This window comes from Triticum urartu, chromosome 3A (assembly GCF_056163025.1).
Source record: "Triticum urartu cultivar PI428250 chromosome 3A, HENAU_Tu73, whole genome shotgun sequence".
NCBI classification, from domain to species: domain Eukaryota; kingdom Viridiplantae; phylum Streptophyta; class Magnoliopsida; order Poales; family Poaceae; genus Triticum; species Triticum urartu.
The window spans coordinates 635,451,376-635,470,929 of NC_141875.1; the positions used below are offsets into that span (position 1 = coordinate 635,451,376).

The 19,554-nt window shown below is 44.9% G+C and overlaps 4 protein-coding genes and 1 pseudogene across 5 annotated transcripts; all 5 read left to right on the top strand.

Annotated features, from left to right (window-relative positions):
• The first annotated feature begins 1,909 nt into the window (after positions 1–1,909).
• LOC125529332 (anthranilate O-methyltransferase 3) lies at positions 1,910–2,612 on the top strand. Its single transcript, XM_087513700.1, has 2 exons — positions 1,910–2,168; positions 2,264–2,612. Exons 1-2 carry the CDS (start codon positions 2,001–2,003, stop codon positions 2,603–2,605), a joined length of 510 nt encoding a protein of 169 aa, XP_087369826.1. The 5' UTR covers positions 1,910–2,000; the 3' UTR covers positions 2,606–2,612.
• A 1,433-nt stretch (positions 2,613–4,045) lies between these two features.
• Positions 4,046–5,664, top strand: LOC125548949 (S-adenosyl-methionine 4-1-methyl-2-pyrrolidinyl-3-oxobutanic acid methyltransferase-like; annotated as a pseudogene). Its single transcript, XR_015598779.1, has 4 exons — positions 4,046–4,187; positions 4,367–4,761; positions 4,842–5,108; positions 5,201–5,664. The product of XR_015598779.1 is annotated as an S-adenosyl-methionine 4-1-methyl-2-pyrrolidinyl-3-oxobutanic acid methyltransferase-like (transcript).
• A 1,447-nt stretch (positions 5,665–7,111) lies between these two features.
• LOC125548948 (S-adenosyl-methionine 4-1-methyl-2-pyrrolidinyl-3-oxobutanic acid methyltransferase-like) lies at positions 7,112–8,897 on the top strand. The gene is made up of 4 exons (XM_087517003.1): positions 7,112–7,195; positions 7,505–7,897; positions 7,976–8,242; positions 8,334–8,897. The coding sequence occupies exons 1-4, from the start codon at positions 7,112–7,114 to the stop codon at positions 8,658–8,660; spliced, it is 1,071 nt and encodes a 356-aa protein (XP_087373129.1). The 3' UTR covers positions 8,661–8,897.
• Positions 8,898–9,630: 733 nt separating this feature from the next.
• LOC147980973 (uncharacterized) lies at positions 9,631–10,057 on the top strand. Its single transcript, XM_087515818.1, has 2 exons — positions 9,631–9,729; positions 9,854–10,057. The coding sequence occupies exons 1-2, from the start codon at positions 9,631–9,633 to the stop codon at positions 10,055–10,057; spliced, it is 303 nt and encodes a 100-aa protein (XP_087371944.1).
• Positions 10,058–15,437: 5,380 nt separating this feature from the next.
• Positions 15,438–16,899, top strand: LOC125548950 (2'-deoxymugineic-acid 2'-dioxygenase). Its single transcript, XM_048712461.2, has 2 exons — positions 15,438–15,663; positions 15,747–16,899. Exons 1-2 carry the CDS (start codon positions 15,454–15,456, stop codon positions 16,569–16,571), a joined length of 1,035 nt encoding a protein of 344 aa, XP_048568418.2. The 5' UTR covers positions 15,438–15,453; the 3' UTR covers positions 16,572–16,899.
• The last annotated feature ends 2,655 nt before the right edge of the window (positions 16,900–19,554 follow it).

Consider the following 19,554-nt stretch of genomic DNA (forward strand, 5'->3'; position numbering starts at 1 on the left):
ATAACAATTGATAAACACGTTTACCTTAATAATTGCCCCCAATAGGCAGCCATAAGAGTCATCCCCAGTTGAGCATATGAAAAGAAGAATTGAACTTCCACTGTGCAATCAAAGTCATGATGTTAATTTGACTGAGTCTTTCATTCAACCTTCCTGTTAGCAGCCCCTATCGGTCCACCCAATAAGCAGCCCGGACCGCATATAAAAGGTAGAACTGAAGGGTATCATCACCATCTCCTTACTAACCTTGTTTTCTCAGGTTCAAGGTCTTTGGAGGTTGGGCCTGCTGCACGGAAAGCCATGGCCTCCAAACAGATGGCTCCGATTATGAATCAAGGACAAGGGGAAACTAGCTATGCTCACAACTCTAGTATTCAGGTATTTTCTCCTCTACTGATTAATTTGGTAGTGTTGTTTCTACGATCTCCTGAAACTTGGCTTCCGAAGGTTGTCTCGCCAAGAATTTGAACATAATCATGTACTATCTTATATATTCACTACAGCACGCTTGATATTCCAAGGCAGTCTAAATCGCCCCCAAAAGACACAAAAAATGCTTTCTAATCATTCATGCGGCGTTTTCTTAAAACACACTGTCCGTGTTTTACACAGAAAATTAACCTAAGCCCTAAACCCATTAGCCAGAACTAGTTGTGATTTCTGAATTAGTAACCACGTTTCCTCCTTTTAAGTACGTTGAACTCTTGTTGGCTAAGCAGTATGGGACTAATAGAAAGAACGTTGCTAGACTCGAACACAGTAACGGCCAAAACATTGTAGCACACTAACAACCACGTGAGTATATTAGTAGCTAATACAGATATACATGGGCACGTCCCACGATCTGTATAGCGTCCTATCCGCATAACACGAAGGCAAGAACAGCCTGGTTGTGCATTCAGCCTCTGCCCCCAACGTTGGGATTAAACGGCGACACCTAGTAGGCCGGAAGCAAGAGTCTCACGCAAGCTGACTGAAAAGTCGCGTCGCAGGCTCGGCCGCCTGTCCATTGCACCAGCTGCAAATATGGCCAGCTCGCAGACTGACCATCCTGCCGCACCATCCAACCCTCTGAGCGCAGCGCCACGTTTGGAGGTGATTTCTGAGAAACGCCACAATCGATTAAGAGGCGTTTGTGAGAATCGCCTCAATATCTCTTCCAATTTCAGGCTTTTTTGAAAAACGCTTCCAAAGATGCATACAATCTGAGGCGATTTTGTAGAAGGCCTTAAGATAGAGATGATTTAAGGCGACTCCCTCGAAACTCCTCCTTAAACACGGTTTTGAGGCGTTTAGAAAAACACCCTGGCCAAAACGCCTTCTTTCAACAACCATGTTGTAGTGACTACTGGTATTTAAACTAACCGGATTATGCAATATAAGAACAAGAATTGAAATAGATTTGAATTTTCTGAATAAGTACATGTCAACTACAGAACGCTGAGCAGAACAAGATGAAATCCTTGATTGAAGCGGTCGTCGTTGAATTATGCAGCAACACCGGCACCTTGCAGCCTGGGAAGATGGTAATCGTGGACTTGGGCTGCTCCACTGGTCCAAACGCGCTTGCACTGGTATCGATTGCTGTCGAGGCGATCCACGCTCACTGTCTTCAGTTCCAGCAACCATCACCAGAAGTGTCTGTGCTCCTCAACGATCTTCCTGAGAACGACTTCAACACGGTGGTGAAGAGCCTAGTCATGCTACGTCAAAGCAACGATCCTGTTGTTGTGACCGGTATCACGCCAGGGTCGTTTTATGAGCGGCTCTTCACTAGTGAATCTGTGCATCTTGTTTGCTCGTCCAATAGCTTGCATTGGCTCTCAAAGGTGCGAGTCTGATGCTACTTTGCTGGATCGATCCTGTTAAATTACTCGCTGACTCTGTAAGCAAAACCTTATCTTGGCAGGCTCCAGAAGATCTTAAAACGAATCTCATCCCAGCATATGACATTGATGAGCATTCTAGGCATGAAAGGCTTCCTATAGTGCTTGAGGCTTATGCAAAACAAAGATTTCACACTTTTTTTGAAGCTGAGAGCCAAAGAGTTGGTCTCAGGAGGCCGAATGATTATTTCGCTGCTAGGGAGGCGTTCTGATATAATCGCCACCAAATTCCCTTTCCTTCCAGAAATTGTAGCTCAGATTCTATGTGTCATGGTCTCAGAGGTACGTTTCAATACTTTCTTTTCTAGCATGCATCTTTAGCGATCGAAGGTGTGAGTATTATATTCGACCTCATGATCTTATGGTTGTATTAACAGGGTGTGATCGACAAAGAAAAGTTTGATTCCTTTTATGGGCTAATGCATGAACCTTCGCTTGAAGAGCTGAGAGAGATCATCCAAGAAGAGGGCTCCTTTTCAATCAGGGAGATGCGGGAGCATGACCCTAGAACCGATATAAATAAGACTCTCAGCACCCCAGGCATATTCGCGGGATTTCTGAGATCTTTGTTTGAGCCGGTAATAGTCCAACATTTTGGATATGTCATGGATGAATTCGTGAGGACCGTGGAGCGGCGGTATATCCTAGAGGGAAGCTTGCAAGAGGAGCGCGCCAAATGCCCTTATGCTATGCTGGTCGTATCCCTCACAAAGGCATGATTATCATGTACCTTTAGGTACATGACATTTGATGACAGTGAAACTGATGCTTTCTTTGAGGCCAATTGTGTGCCCACTTGATTATGTAAACTACACCCATGGTACGCTTTGAAGAATTAAACATTTTGATGTATAGCGTATGCACAGTTTTTAGGAAACCCTTTGTTTTACGGAACATGGTCATGGGTGAATTCGTAAGGGCCGATGAGAAGCACCAGAGCCAGCAGCCCAGCTTGCAAGCTGTGTGCCAAAAACCCGAGAGGGATGCTCGTTGTATCGCCTACCAAGGTATTGTGTGACTTCTTAGCTTTGTATCTGTCAACATGGCATGACATGTTTCTAAAATTGAACATCAAATTCAATCATATTTGCGGGAGACAAAAAATATAAATACCTGCTGAAGTACTATTTCTATTATCGTTGCCAAGTGTTTGTATTTCCCCCTCATCAGATAATGTGGTTGACTTTGATATTGTAGTTCTCCTGCGGTATAGGAAATTCCCTTCTGTTCATATGGTAATTTGAAAAACACAATCGGACTCCTTACTAGTACACCAATGAATTTATCTTCAAAAGAAAGGTTGCATTTGTACTGCTCTAAATTATCCGAAATGTTTTTTTTTCATTGGATCGCATGCTAACAGTTTAACCAGATGTATGGAGTTTAGACCTGCTCCAGGCAAAGCCTCTGCCTCCAAATAGGTGGTGGATATGAATCAAGGTCCTTGAATATTCAAGGACACGTCAAAACAATATGCTCACAACTCTGGTTTTCAGGTATATTCTCTTTCCTCTTGACTAACTAGGCATGAAACAGTTTGGATTATTTCTCCAGTGCATTGATTCATTCATATGCCTGGTCACCAATTATTTGACTGCTTGATGTATATATGTATTAGTTCTGTAGTTGCTTGTGAACAATCGCAATTCCAGAAGGTATTTCTGCATAAGCACCAAACAAAAACTAGGTGAACAGTGGGTGTAAATAAAGAACTCTACATATTACTACTTACTACACAACAAATTGTTGCATTGGTGCTGCTCTAGAATGTCTATTTCATTGGATTCCATTTTGACAATTTAACCGGATACAAATAGCAAGCCTGCTAATTAAAAAATGTCGCCTCTGCTAGTGACAGGCTGTTTGTATTATATGCTGATCAGAATTTGACCCCATTCATGTCTTTCCACCATCCCTTTAAGCTTTTAAAAATCCTACCTTTCAACTCAAGCGGTTTAAGTGTTGATTGTGTTAAGCTTCATGCACTAGCCAACACAACCAAAAGTCCGAACTTATGGAAAGGGCTAGGCAATCCACATATACACTTCAACACCCCCTCTCACATGTGACGCGGAAAGCCAACACGTGGATAGATTCAGAGGTATGGCTCAAGAGGCCTATATGTGGACAAGGGGGGCATCAGCAATCAACAGATTAAACCCATTGCCTTCTCAATCTGGTTCTTGCAGATTAAGGACTCTAGCCTAGCTTTGTTCCAAGCAAAGTCATGGCTTCCAAGCAGACGGTGCATATGAATCAAGACAAGGGGAAACAAGCTATGCTCGCAACTCCGGTATTCAGGTACCTTCTCTTATCTCGATTAATTCATCGATCTATGCTAACCTGTTCTTTGACTCTTGCCTTCTCAATACATCCTTTCATTGCTGAGATTAAAAAGATTTTTTAGTGAAGTTAAGAAAGCATACCATTTAGCTAAAGGATTAAACAAGATTTTCTGAAGAGTTAAAACTCTATTGCAGAATGCTCTGCAGAACAGGCTGAGCCCCTGATAGAAGCAGCCATCGTTGAGTTATGCAGCAAGAATAACACCTCATTCCCTGAAAAAATGCTGATCACGGACTTGGGCTGCTCCTCTGGACCAAACGCGCTAGCACTGGTATCGATTGCCGTCGAGGCCATCCATAGCCACTGCCTTCAGTTACAGCAGCCACCACCTGAAGTGTGCGTGCTCCTCAATGACCTGCCTGACAATGACTTCAACACTGTGGTGAAGAGCCTGGTCATGCTCCATCAAAGCAACAAGCCTGCTGTTGTGACTGTTGGGATCACGCCGGGGTCGTTTTATGAGAGGCTCTTCACTAGTGGCTCCATGCATCTTTTATGCTCGTCCAACAGCCTGAATTGGCTCTCAAAGGTGCGAGTTTGATACTGCTCGATGGATCGATCCATTTCAATTAACTTTTGATTCTGTAAGTAAAATCTAATCCCTTGCAGGTTCCTGAAGATCTAATGAGGAACTGGATTCCGGCTTACGACGTTGATGAGCATGCTAGGAGTGAAAGGCTCCCTATGGTCCTTGAGGCTTATGCACAACAATTCAGGAAAGACTTCACTCTTTTCTTGGAGCTGAGAGCCAAAGAACTAGTCTCAGGAGGCCGGATGGTTGTTTCCCTTGCAGGGAGGCGTTCTGATGGCCGTGCTTCGAAATTCTCTCACGTGTGGGAAATCTTTGCTCAAATTCTAAGTGTCATGGCCTCGGAGGTACATTTCTTTACTGTTTTTCCTACAGCCATTATATCGGTTCCTACTGAACACGCCTATTTGCACTCTCGGTCTCGTGCCATGATTGACAGGGCGTGATTGACAAAGTGAAGTATGATTCGTTCTACGTGCCGGTGTATGGACCTTCGGATGAAGAGCTCCGGAAGATCATCCAAGCAGAGGGCTCCTTTTCGATCACCGAGATGCGGGTGCATGACTTTTCACGGGGTCGGGACAACGCTCTCATCACCACAAGCTGGTACACGAACCAGATGAGAGCCGCGTTTGAGCCGATAGTCGTGCATCATTTCGGAGATGTGATGGATGAATTTGTGAGGACCGTGGAGCGGGGCTGGAGTGTGGAGGGAAGCTTGCAGGACGAGGTTGGCAGATACCCGCGGGCTCAGCTTGTGGCGTCGCTCACGAAGAAGGCGTGCTGATCAGGTACCTTGGCTATGTCGCTCATCGAGGGACGCCATATTTGATGAGACTGAAACATTACCTTCTCGTTTCAAAGAAACAATGTACTCCCTCTGTAAACTACTAATAAAGAGCGTTTAGATCACTTAAATAGTGATCTAAACGCTGGGAAATACCCAATGGTTTCTGGTTGTATATGCACCCTATACGGGGACTTTTTAAAAATATTTTTATAAAAAGTCAAAATAGGTAAGAACTATTTTGACAAAACACTTGACTTACTTTTGCACTAGTATATAAATTTTCACGAAAAAAAAACAAAAGTTGACCTCACAGCAAAAAAGACAAAATTTATTTGCTATTATAGGTCACTATTCACACTATTTTAGCCAAAAATTTATCTTTTTTGAAAAGAAGTCAAAGGGATATTTTCTTTTTGTGGATTTTTTTCTCACAGGTACAGCAGAAGGTCAAGTTTATTTCAAAAATATTTTCAGAATTTTTTGACTTTTTGTTGAATTACTAAAAAAAATCTTCTATAGGGTGTATATGTCCCCATAGACCACAAATCGTCCTCCTCTAAACACTGTTATATTAGTTTACGGTGGGTCATTAAAGCACATCCTTTTGTAGGCTACCAGGCTATCGTCCACAACGATTAGTTAGTAGCAAAATGTTGTTTCACAGGCAGTTGTGATGTAGACTAGCGTGTATGTCGTATGCACATGTGTGAAGCAATAATATTCCCATTGACTACCAACAGCAGCGGCCGCCTGCCCACGGAGACGCTTATGCTGGCGTCTCGTGACCGACCAGTTTGGGGCTCTCTGGAGCACGATGCAGACAGGGCTCGGATCGCCGGCCAAACAGCACCACGCTTCACATATTCTCTTCTCCTTGCTGCTATGAGCACATCATGTACGTTTGTTTCTGGTCGGCTGACACGTTTAGTTGGAGAAGCACGCGCGTACGTGCGTGCTCGTATGGCAATGAGGAGGAGGAGGAAAAGTCGTATCCATTGTGCTTTCGTTCTAGAAAGGAGTTCACTACAGGCTGCAACAAAACTTACCATCCACAACGTAATGGCAGTGAAAATGTGCGAAAAATCAAGGGTGAAATGTTCGCTTGCAAGTTCAGATTCATGTTCAACTGCACAATTTTCTCCTGCAGAGGAAAACTGCACCATAAGTCGAATCATTTCAACAGCAACAACAGAAACTGCGCGATAATCCTGGAAATTTCTTTTTTCCGTTTAGTTTCTTTCTCGGTTTTTTTTCTTTCTCACCGTTTCTAGGTTTTTCGATGCACCAAGAACCGGGAAGATGATGGAAGGATTCCTCTGCTTCACATGCATTGGTAATTGGTTGCACGTGTTTGTCACTTGCCACGAAGAAACACTGCATGCAACAGTACAACGTACGAAAGGCCATATATATATATAGTGGACTAAACGTGCTAAATGGCTTGTGTGGATAGCACTTGTAGGTCTTTCCCACTACTAGCACGTTTTTAGCATTGTCCTGCTAATTGGTTGTTTCAGCTATAAAATCTGGGGGTGAGGTTTAGTTCTGCTCGAACAAACAATGGCATCCAAGCAGATGAAGCAGATGGTGCATATGAATCAGGGACAAGGGGAAATAAGCTATGCTCGCAACTCTAGTATTCAGGTACCTTCTTCTCATATCTTGATTGTCTCACAAGTTATGGTTCTAGGACTGGCGTTGACGACCGACTTCTCGCAACTATCTCATCAACAACTTACATAAAATTTAGATTTTTTTTTCATCGTTCATAATTTGGGTTATACTATTGGTATTTGAAAGAACAAACCAGAAAGTTAATATGCACGTTGTTTAGCTAAAATATTAGACTAGATTTTCTTAATTATGGGTGCTTGCATCAATCGATGCATTGTCGAGGATGTCCTCCGTTTTTGAGTAAAAAAGATTTTCTTAACAAGTGCAAGTAAACTGCAGACAGCTGAGCAGAAGAGGATGCAACCCCTAATTGAAGCGGTCATCGCTGAATTATGCAGTAGCACTAGCACCTTGGTGCCCGGTAAGATGGTGATCGCGGACATGGGCTGCTCCACTGGCCCAAACGTGGTCACACTTGTATCAATTGCCGTCAAGGCGGTCCAAGATCACTGTTTTCAGGTCCAACGACCACCACCAGAAGTATGTTTGCTCCTCAACGATCTCCCTAACAATAACTTCAACACGGTGGTCAAGAGCCTAGTCATGCTCCGTCAAAGCAACGAGCATGTCGTCGTGACTGGTATCACACCGGGGTCATTTTACGAGCGCCTCTATACTAGTGACTCTTTGCATCTTGTCTGCTCTTCAAACAGTTTGCATTGGCTCTCAAAGGTTTGAGTCTGATACTACTTGATCGATCAATCCATTACATTACTAGTCGACTCTGTAAGCAAAAAATTATCTATGCAGGCTCCTGAAGATCTATTCAGGAATCTCATCCAGGCATATGACATGGACAAGGATGCTAAGTGTCAAAGACACCGTATAGTGCTTGAGGCTTATGCAAAACAGTTTAGGAAAGATTTCACAAATTTCCTGGAGCTGAGAGCCAAAGAATTGGTCTCAAAAGGCCGAATGGTTGTTTCCCTGGTAGGGAGGCGTTCTGATGTAACTGCCACCAAATTCTCTTACCTTTCAAGAACTATATATCAGATTCTAAGTGTCATGGTCTTAGAGGTATATTTTTTCATATATTATAATACATCATTTCATCTTTTGCAATCGAGCGCAAACATTTCACCTCGTGTTTTTATGGTATTATTAATAGGGTGTGAACGACAAAGAAAAGTTTGATTCTTTTTATGTGCCAGTGTATGAACCTTCTAGTAAAGAGGTGAGAGAGATCATCCAAGAAGAGGGCTCCTTTTCGATCAGGGAGATGCAGGTGCATGACCCTACAACCGATATGAACAATGCTCTTAGCACCCCAAGCAAGTTCGTCAATCTCTTGAGAGCTTTATGTGAGCCGATATTAGTCCAACATTTTGGAGATGTCATGTGTGAATTCCTGAGCGCTGCAGAGCGTCACTGGAGCCTGGAGAGCAACTTGTTAGGTCCTTATGCTATGTTGGCCATATCACTCGCAAAGGCATGATCGTCAGGTACATCCAGGATACGTCCACATTAAGTTACATCATATTAGATGAGATTGAACTGTAACTTTATTTAAGGCAACAATGTATGGCTACTTCATAATGCAAACTACATCTCGTGGTGTGGTGTGAAGGTATTCATGGATGCGCAAAATGAACTATCATTAATCTCTACTATTAAAGGGGAGTTGATCGTTGTACGCTTACCTTCGCCTCCATCCGCTCCCCACCCCCCACCCCCACGGCATGCATTAACTCAATCAATCTTACCAAAACCTAAACTAAATCAAACTTTACTTGCCTTCCCCTACTCATACCTGAATCAAATTAAATCTTATCAAAACCTTACATAAAAGCAAAACTTACATTTGCTTTCTCCTACCCATACTCGAATAAAATAAGATTCTACCAACATCTGGAATATGATGGGCGTAAGATTTATGTCGGACACGATTGATATTGAACCATTAAAATATGTATGCCCCCGTTGAAATGCACATGTAATTAGCTAGTATTGATTATTATTATTTTACGGGTAGCTGGTATTGATTAGCCGAACACTCTTGTCCATGAACTTTCTCAGCTAGCTAAGCCTACAGAACATTGTAAATTTATGGTGTATGCAAATTAAGTGCGAGGTTTGTGTTATGTATCTATTTTAGTAACATATGCAGTGAGGCCGAAATAACTGAAGATCAAAGTATTCTACGACAATACTAATGCTTCTCGACATAAGTATTATACATGACAATTACGTGAAATCCCAACTTATTGCATTTATTTAGTGAAGTTTTTACCACATGGTGAGATCTAGAAATTCATAGAGTACATGTTAAGCACGATCGCTAGATTTGGCGAGTGGCATCTGGCGCGCCTATAAAATGCAGCGCCCTCCCATCGGTCTCTACCTCGCCAGGGCGCCCTCTCCCGCTCTCTTCCCGCTTCCTCTGCCGCATTCTCGCCTCGCCGCCGATGCGCCACCATGCCGCCGCGCCGCCGGGAGCTTTGGGCTACCACGGCATACGCGCACGCCCCTCCTGCACCTTCTACGCCGAGATTCGGTTCGGCAACGTGCGCCTCAGCCTCGGCACCTTCGACACCCCCACGAGGCCTCCCGCGCGTACGACACGGCGGCGTGCGCCTCTTGAGGCCTCGCACACAGATAAACTTTCAGGACATCTGTACGTGCGAGCAGGCGCAGGACCTCGTCCCTCCGCCGCGGCTAGTAATTGACGCCGGCCGTCAGGAACACCGTCGGCAGCAGCGCCGCCTCCTCATCGCCGAGGCGGACGAGCGAGCCATGGCGGAGTGGCGCCAGCGCCACCCAGAGGACGTCGTCAACGAGAACGCCTTCTGGCGGAGAGGAGGGCAAGGCGGCGCGTGGAACGGGCGGACATGAGTCGTTGGAAGGACTGGCGATATTGCAGTGTGATCTAAGACATGCATCATTCTTCTCCGAGGATGATGATCGGTGGGAAGACGCGTTTCTTGATACGTCGGATGACACAAGCGAGGAGGAGGACGACGACAACTCGGAGTAGTCCTCGTAGTTTGTAGTTTGTAATGTTTGGTTGAACTTTGCTATTTGTATCGAACTAGTTTGTGTTGTTTGGTTGAACTTTGCTATTTGTATCATTAAATTATCTATTTGGTTAAACTAGTTTGTGTTTGGTTGTTTGCACGTGATGTTTTTTTTTTGCACGTCTGTTGGAGCGGGTCGCGTGCGCAATATTTTGCAGCCGCTGCTGGAGCCAGTGCTTTGCCGCGCATAAAAAACTGTTTTAATGCGTCGCTTATTGCGCGTCTGTTGGAGATGATCTTATATAGTCGTAAATAAGAAGTCCAATCAGTTTGTTGGATCGGTGCCTGTGATGGATGCCAATAGTTCCTGCACCCATTTGCCCGCTTTGGTGCTTCAGGAGCTCGTACCTCTGCCCGGCGACTTGGGTGACGCGCCGGCGTCGTTTGCGGCAGCCCTTGACGGCAGTCGGCAGCTTTATGGCCTCAGTTCTGATGGCCTTTGGTGTGGACCCAGTCATACAATAAGGGAGTAGACAATTGTTGGTCGTGCTACCAGCCTTGCTCTAAAATATGATCAGGTAACACTCGTTAATGGCTACAGTCGTGGACCAAATAATTTCACATGTGGGGGCGCGGACAGTAAATGGTGGTACTAACGAATGACACACATACTATGCGTTTTATCATAGTAAGATTCACGTACATAGGGGGGTTGTGCTGCATGTGACCGGCGCAATAATCGGGCAAACCCAGACTCACTGCATTAGGGGTTTCTCGTTGAGGCGAGGAGGTTAGGGTTTCTCACGGTGCGTGCGTGACGATTAGATCTAGTGTCAGGCACTTCAAATTGATTATGGTTCAACCACAACGAGTACGACTCCAGGCTTGTTTTTAGGGGCACGTGCACAAAAACTTTCCGGTTAACATTTGCAAGATCAGGTCGGCTCTGGTATGAAAGCAGCAGCTGACAACACGCGTCGGCGGCTTGTTCTGACGGCGGTAATAGTTGTTCGCTGGTCTAGGGACCTCGATGGCTTTTATTATTTTTAAGTTGTTTTTTTACTTCCGGTGATCTTTTTAATAAATCTGGCTATGTCAAAAAGAAAGAAAAACACCTCTTCGTTGAAAAGTATAGTGTAACTTTTTGGTGGGCCTCCTCTAGTCATTTAAGTAATAAACTAATTTTTACTCTGTTTGTGGTCTATTTTTTTGCCCTAGTTTTTTTGTTTCTTGTTGCTGCATTATATATTTGTGGGGGGTTAGATGTGACATCCTTAAAAAAATATCTAGATATGAATTAGACAAACTAGTTTATGAATGCAATTAACGACATGATCACGTGCCCCCCCCCCCCCTCAAAAAAAACTCTCTCTTCGGGGAAATACACTTTGGTTTTTGGTTGTATATGCATATATAGGGAATTTTTTTAGTAATTAGAAAAAGTCAAAATAGTTCAAAAGTATTTTTGGATTACACTTGACATTGTTTTGCACTAGTATATAAATTTTCACGAAAAAAACCAACATTGTCCTCAGGGCAAAAAAAGACATTTTTTTGCTATTATAGGCATTGTTCAATAAATCGGTAACTGGTAGCTGCTCGGCCGGCTTGGGAGTAGTGATTAATCGGCGAATTGGCCTATTAACTGGATTAATCGGTCGACCATTAATCGGTAGATTAAATAGGAATTGCCAACATATATCTAGTTTTATGTATTATACCATACTCTCATGCTCTTAACTATGTAATATACCAAAATATGCTACTATTTGGTCGAACCCTAGCTATTGAGGAGCGAGAGGGAGATGGGAGGGGTTATAGGGTAATTTTTTGGGATTTGTTTGCCCAAAAATTAATGGGTCACCAGTGATTAATCAGCCTAACAACCGATTAATCGGTCTAACTGGCCAATTAATTGGTCTGACAAGTTAACATGATGAATAGGTGCTATTCGATTCGGTCACCCTAAGAGTAGCAATTAACTGGCATGTTAACTGATTAATCGGACAAATTCTTAAACAGTGATTATAGGTCACCAGTCACACTATTTTGACCAAAAATTTGCCTTTTTTGAAAAGAAGTCAAAGGGTGATTTTATTTTTGTAAAATTTTCTCACAAGTACAATAGAAGGTCAAGTTCATTTCAAAAATATTCCCGGAGTTTTTGATTTTTTATTGAATTGCTAATTTATTTTTTCATACAAGGTGTATATACACCCAGGAACCAAACGTTCCCGTCCTATCTATTCGCCTGAATTAGTACAACTTTATACCCGGAGGCAATACTTAATCTTAACATATACTACTAGCTTCCTAAAGAACCTTGATCTTAACGTGTACTAGCTTGCCAAACAGTGGCGGAGCTACACATAAAAACCTGGGCTGGCCAAATTGAAGGGAAGTCTGACTATTTTAATCTGATGTCCCATTTGCTTAAATATCCTAGTGTATTTTCACCAAATTTGGACGGGCCATAACACAATTTTGCTTGGCTGTAGCTCCGTCAGTGTTGCCAAGGCCGTGAAGGAGTTGCCCCTACCAACCGCGAAGGTGCATGAGCAAGTCCTTCACTACCTCGGTGGTTGCAGCGATGACGACACCTCATCGTGGGGCATCGTCTCAACGGAGGAGAAGGCCTCTACGAAGACAGTGCGGAGAGAGTGGCACAATGTGGCGCGTCAGGCGACATTTACGAAGCCCAACACCGCGGCCCCCGACCATACGGAGACATCCACGAGGCGACTGCTTCGCCTCGACGGGGAACTCGCCAAGATTGGGAAGGAGTGGCCGCTCCCTTACACCTCTGTCGCCACGGCGCCACTGGCAGGGGCAAGAGCAGGGCTCCCCGGCCAAGGACGGTGTTGGCCGAGGCGGCTCTCCGCACAACGCAGAAGGAAGCGGAGCGGCTCCTCGGCGAGCATCAGGCAGTAGTCAGGCAAGGCTTCCGTATGTGGAAGGACAGTCTGACGATGACAACGACACGGACCAGTCCGACACAGATTTTCTTGATCTAAAATATGTGACTAATTTCTTTGTTTTTTGCGGGCACATCTCTAAAAAACTTGATCTTCGCGTGTACCAGCTTCGCTATTCTTTCACTGCAATTGTTTGCTGGTTGCTTCTTGGCACAACATGCATGGTGGCCACTGGCCAGCACATACATGATGCAAAATTGACAAACAAATCAATAATGCAATCAAATTAGGATCGACCAATATATGTTAAAAAATCGAAAAAACTAACGCCCACATGTGTGGTAACTTGCACATCACACATACGCCTCCATCATCACTCATTTTGTCACGTATGAATAGATGACATCAATAGGAATTTTTTTGATTTTCGGCTTAAAAATGTTTTATCTCCTAATTTAAAAATCAAATTAAAAATCCGTTTTCATCATTAAATTCGTCTCGACGAGATCTCCAAAACTAGACCCCATGTTGATATGCTTTGACGATTTTTTTTTGCCCAAAAGTTGCCACGATGTTTACACTGTAGTTGCCATAGTGTTTAAACTAAAGTTGCCATGTGGCAATTTTAGTTTGTAGAGCATGGCAATTTTAGTTTTTTTTATGATGGCAGCTTTTAACCCCCAAAAAATTCGTCGAAATATATTGATATGAGATCTAGTTTCAAAAATCTCGTCGCGAGGGATTTAATGGTGAAAACGGATCTTCAATCAAATTTTTCATTTAAGAGATAAAACATTTTAAAAACTGAAAATCCAGAAAGATTCTTACATGCATGCGGTGACGTGGCATAGTCTGTGTGTTATAGAACGTGTGAACGGGTTTGGCTTACACCATACCTGTGCGCGTTAGCATTATCTAAAAAATTAGGATCGAATTTCCTAAGACTAAAAAGACTACATATGTTTTCTATTAGATGAAGTATTCCTTTTCAATATTTCTATGGATTGTGATCTTGCTAACCACGTGTGTCACGCGGTCCATTTTCAATATTTTTAAGGGGGTGTACTGAAGCACGCCCTTCTATATATCACACTCTTCTAACCAGCCAGCCAGCAAGCCAGAAGAGAAGATCCATTGATCCAGGGCCGGCCCAAAGGCCGCGGCAACGGGGCGACCGCCCTGGGCCCCTGGGAGGCAGGGGCCCCGGCCCAGGTAGTAGTATAGTATACGTATTAGAAAAAATGAAGGAATCGATCGCTTTGCTTCTCTGTTGCGCGTCTCCAGTCTCCTCGCCTTCTCACTCCTCCCCCAAATTCTTCACCTCAGAGAACAGCGCCGCCGCTCCCGCGCACTTCCAGATTCGGCGCTCCGCTCCAGTGCGTCCATTAATGGAGACCAACGATGCTATTCCCTTCCCCAATCATATCTCTTTGCATCCTCGACACTCCCCACCAAGTAGACGTTTGAGGCATCACCGCATCAGAGATGGTACGTCTTCCTCCTTCCCCTAATCAAGTACTCTTTTGATTCCCTGTTAAATAGCCCGGCTATCCGCCTCCGATTGCTCCATCTGACATCTCCAATTCTTCTCTTCCTAGTTCCTACTCTTTTGTTGGCCTGTTCTTCAAATCTTCATTGGATCCAGGGATGAGAAGGGGTGACGGGGAATGAGTGTTGCAGGCTTGCAGACCTGGGAAGCTACATCGCCAATTTGACATCAAGCCATATGCCCATATTCAGGTGCTTTTATTCCCTGTATTGACTATTCTTCTGCGATTGTTTAGTGACATGTCTTCTAAAAAATGTTTATCAGTGAGAAAGGGGAGTGAAAAAAAAATATAGATGAACTGGTAGGATCCCAGAAAGGTTCATTGACAATTTTTTAGAACCGGTAGTTCTTCGAAGAACTTAAAGTGTTCAGAAGTATATTTGGCTTTTTACTTGACTCAAAAGACTTGAAGTTATTGAATGATATTGAATTACACAAATGTTGTGCTAAATTTGTAGAAACTGCCATTGCGTGCTATGGAAATTCTTGAGTTTGTTAGAGACATTGACAAGGTTTTCATACTTAGAAGAGCGAGATGATGGTCTCTTTGTCGTACTTAGAAGAGCGATCTAGAACTATATTCTTTCCATACTACTCCTATTATGATGTAGTTCTCTGGATCATTACAAATAAATAATGTGTGGCATGTGTTTTCTAGTTCAAAGACCATCATATGCTATGTACTGAATTGCTTTCAAAATACAATATATTCAGAATTTTTTATTGTCCATAAGGGCCCCATTTTGTTGTCTTGCCCCAGGGCCCCGGATATGTATGGACCGGCCCTGCATTGATCGATCGGAAACGGAGATGGAGCTGCTGTCCGATTGCCCCGTGCACACCTCCGTGCCGGACAAGTACGTGTTGCCCCCGGAGAAGCGCCCTTCGCTCCTCAACGACGAGCCCAGCTCCGATGTCGCCATACCGGTCATCGACCTCCACCGCGCCGCCGACGACCGCCAGCGCCACCTGATCGTCGCCGAGATCATCAAGGCCTGCAAGGAGTTCGGCATCTTCCAGGCACGTCGGTTGATTCACGCTTAGGCACGGAAGGTACATTGCTTGAGCCGAGGTAGCTGACCGGTCGATCTTTCCATATATAGGTGGTGAACCACGGCGTGGCGGAGGACGTGGTGCAGGGGTTCCGGGAGGCGGCGGCGGGGTTCTTCGGGATGCCGGCGGAGGAGAAGCTGCCGTACCGCTCCGATGACCTGAGCAAGCACTTCCGCGTGTCCTCCAGCACCCCCTATGACCGGAACGGGGACCGCTATTGGCTCGACTACCTCAAGATCAACTGCCACCCGGTCACCGACGAGCACGTCCGAGAGTGGCCGGAAAAGCCGGCAAGCTTCAGGAGCTCCCTCGCCGAGTACTCCGCGGCGGTGCACGAGCTTGCACAGACGCTGCTCCGGCTCATCGCAGAGGGGCTCGGCCTCGACGGTGGATTCTTCGCCGGCGACCTCAGCGGCGGCAGCACCCAGATGAACGTCAACTACTACCCGCCGTGCCCGGACCCAAGCCTCACGCTGGGCCTCCTCCCGCACTGTGACCGCCACCTCCTCACCGTGCTCTCGCAGGGCGACGTCGCCGGGCTGCAGGCAAGGCACGGCGGGGGGTGGCTCCTCGTCCGCCCGATCCCAGGCTCCTTCGTCGTCAACCTGGGCCACCAGATGGAGATCATCACCAACGGGCTCCTGGCCAGCGTGGAGCACCGCGCCGTGACGAACACCGCCGCGGTGAGGCTGTCGGTGGTGACCCTCATCATGCCCAAGATGGAGTGCCGCATCGGGCCGGCCCCGGAGATGGTGAACGAGGCGACGGGACCGGCGAAGTTCAAGGAGTTCGAGTTCAGCGAGTTCATCAAGGCCTACAGCGCCGCCGCCGCCAGCAGGGAGGACGTGCTCCACTACTTCAGGATCCACCGCTAGCTAGCTCAGGCGCAGCGCGAAACGAGGACCCGTCGCGCGTGCGTGCGTGGGCAAGGCCGAAGAGCACAGGGTTGGGAGCCCTTTACCTCTGCAGTTTGGTTAAAAGTCGCTGTGAAATATTGATCTGTATGTGGCTGTGATGGATGCCAATAGTTCGTGCACCCATTTTTGCCCAGTCGGCGGCTGCTGGATGGCATCAGTTCTGATTGCCTTCGGTATGGACCCACTCATGCAATAAGGGAGTAGACAATTGTTGGTTGTGCTTCCAACCTTGCTCTAAATATGTTCCATGATCAGGTAACACTTATTAATGGGTACAGTGGAGAACCAAATAATTTCACATGTGGGGGCGCGGACAGTAAATGGAAACGGTACTGCTGAAAATCAGTACTCGTAGATCATTAGATCTACTACTACTTTTAGATACGTGCAAACTTTTAATTGTAAATTGGCCCGTGTAGATGGACGGACTAGTGGGCTGCTTTCGTGTCTTGTTTTTCTTGTCAGCTTTGAGTGGGCTAGGCAGGAGAGTGGCGGACCTTGAACGGTGTGTCTTTTTTTTTTTTGCCTGCAAAGTTTACAAAGTCTAAGAGTGAAAAGGAAAAGAATTCATACACTGCAGTAGCATCTTTTGTGAGTTTTTCTCCTTTTTCTTTTTCCTAGAAACCGTGTGCGTATGGGTGGTTGTTGTTGATAGAAAATATCCCTAAATGTATAGTTTTTTATGTAGTTTTTCTAGTGCAGCATCCATTTTTTAGAACCATAATTTCCTTTTTTCAGATGTGTGTACATGCACGCATTTTTGTATAGAACAAGCATCCATGTCTCCTTTTCTAGGTTTTTTAGCTTTGGCTTTGTGTTAAGTATGCCAGTCTAAAAGAAGTATAGATGGAAATATCTAATCCAAAAAATCTATTTTATGTGAATTTGTTATTCTTAGTCGACAAAGAATTAGCCAAGTCTTAGTCGATTTGGTAGCAATGGACCTCTATTGTAAGTGTTGCCCCAGAATGCAACTCCATGTCTTCAAAGAGACCAAGAATTGGTAATTTTTTTGTTTGTTTTATTTTTTCTCTCATATCCAATAAGTTTGCTTCCATTTTTTTTGGTGATGGGCTGTTTTAGGGTGTGTCTGGCCTGCTCCTTCGTTCTTCTTTATTTTATGCGTGGGCAGGGATGTGTGATAGCCTGGCCTTTTCTGGATTTATTTATGTGTTTTTTATTTTATTTTCTTGCCTCTTATTTATCTTTTCATAAGTGATTTTTAACAAAAAAATATCGGCGTTCTCGTGACATTGATTTTATTTTGCATTTGTATTGTCACCATTTTTCTTGTTTCATTTTTATTTTATTTTATTCATTTATTTACTTTATAAAAAATCCATGTTTCTTATTTATTTATTTATATTTTGTCTTCTTAGTGCATTTAAAATCCTTTTCTTGTATGCTCACTATTAGGCGCAATTGTAAGTGTCGTCATTGAATGTAATTTATTAGTCTTTGGTCGAGACAAGGGCAATTGCATGTCTGTCCCTAGGCATCCAACTGCAAGTGTCGTCCCCTACTGCAATTGCACGCCCACACACCCTACTGCAACTAACATTTTATTTTCTAAGTGCGGTGGGAGAGGCAGGGGGAGTTGCATGTGTGATACCAGGCTTGCAACTTCAACCGTCGCCTTCGAATGCAACTGCATGTCCCCCTTCCGACTGCAACTGGCCTTGTGTTTTTTGTCAGAGAGAGGGGGGGATTGCATATCCAAAAGTAGTCTTGCAATTACAAGTGTCACCCTCGGCTGGAACTGCATGCCTGCACACCCGACTGCAATTGCATGCCCACAAACTCCATGGCAACCGACATTTTTTGATTTGTTAGTGGGCGGCGAGAGAGTGGGAAGTTGCATGTCCGATACTAGGCTTGCAACTCCAAGTCTCGGCCTTGACTAGAACTGCATGTCTCCTATCAACTGCAACTGGCCTTGTGTTTTTGACGGAGAGGGGATGAATTGCATGTCCCACAATACGCTTGCAACTACAATTTCATGTACGACAGTTGTATTGCAACCGCAAGTGTCGTCTTCCACTGCAATTGCATGCCTATACACCCGACTACAACTGAATTTTTTTCTTTGCAATTGCATGCCTACACACCCGGCTGCAACTGAACTTTTTTGGTAAGTGATCGGCACGAGATGGGGAAGTTGTGTGTCCGACGATAGGCTTGCAACTACAAGTGTTGCCCTTGTCTGCAACTGCATGCCTACACACTCGACTGCTACTGGCCTTTTTTGGTTTTGTTAAGGGAGCAACATGGAGGGGGAGTTGCATATATATCCAATACTAGGCTTGCAACTGCAATTATCGCCCTCGACTGCAACCATATGCCTACACACCCAATGCAACTGACATTTTTTGTTTTGTAAGTGGGCGTCGGGAGAGGTGGTCGTTGCATGTCTGACACTAGGCTTTGCAAATGCAAGTGTCGCCACCTAATGCAAGTACATGTCCACACACCGCTACTACAATTAACCTTTGTCTTGTAAGAGCGGTGGGAGAGGTGGGTGGGGTGGAGTTGCATGTCGAATACTAGCCATGCAACTGCAAGTGTCGCCCCGAATGCAACTGTGTGTCTCCCTCCCAAATGCAACTGGTCTTATGTTTTTGTTAAAGGGCGGCAGGAGAGGGGGTGGGGGAACTTGCATGTCCAGTACTAGACACGCAACTGCAACAGTCACCCCCCGACTGCAATTGCATGTCTTCCAACATGGTTGCAACTGAAAAAAAATCATGTTGGGGACAGGGACGGGGGGTGGGGGGAGTTGCATGTCTGACACTAGGCTCGCAATTGCAAGTGTCGCCCTTGACTGCAATTGCATGTCCGATAGTAGGCTTGCAACTTCAAGTCTCGCCCCCGGCTTCAACTGACTTTTTGCAACTACACACCCGGCTTGGGCGGCCTGCTAAGCAGGTTATTATTGACCTTT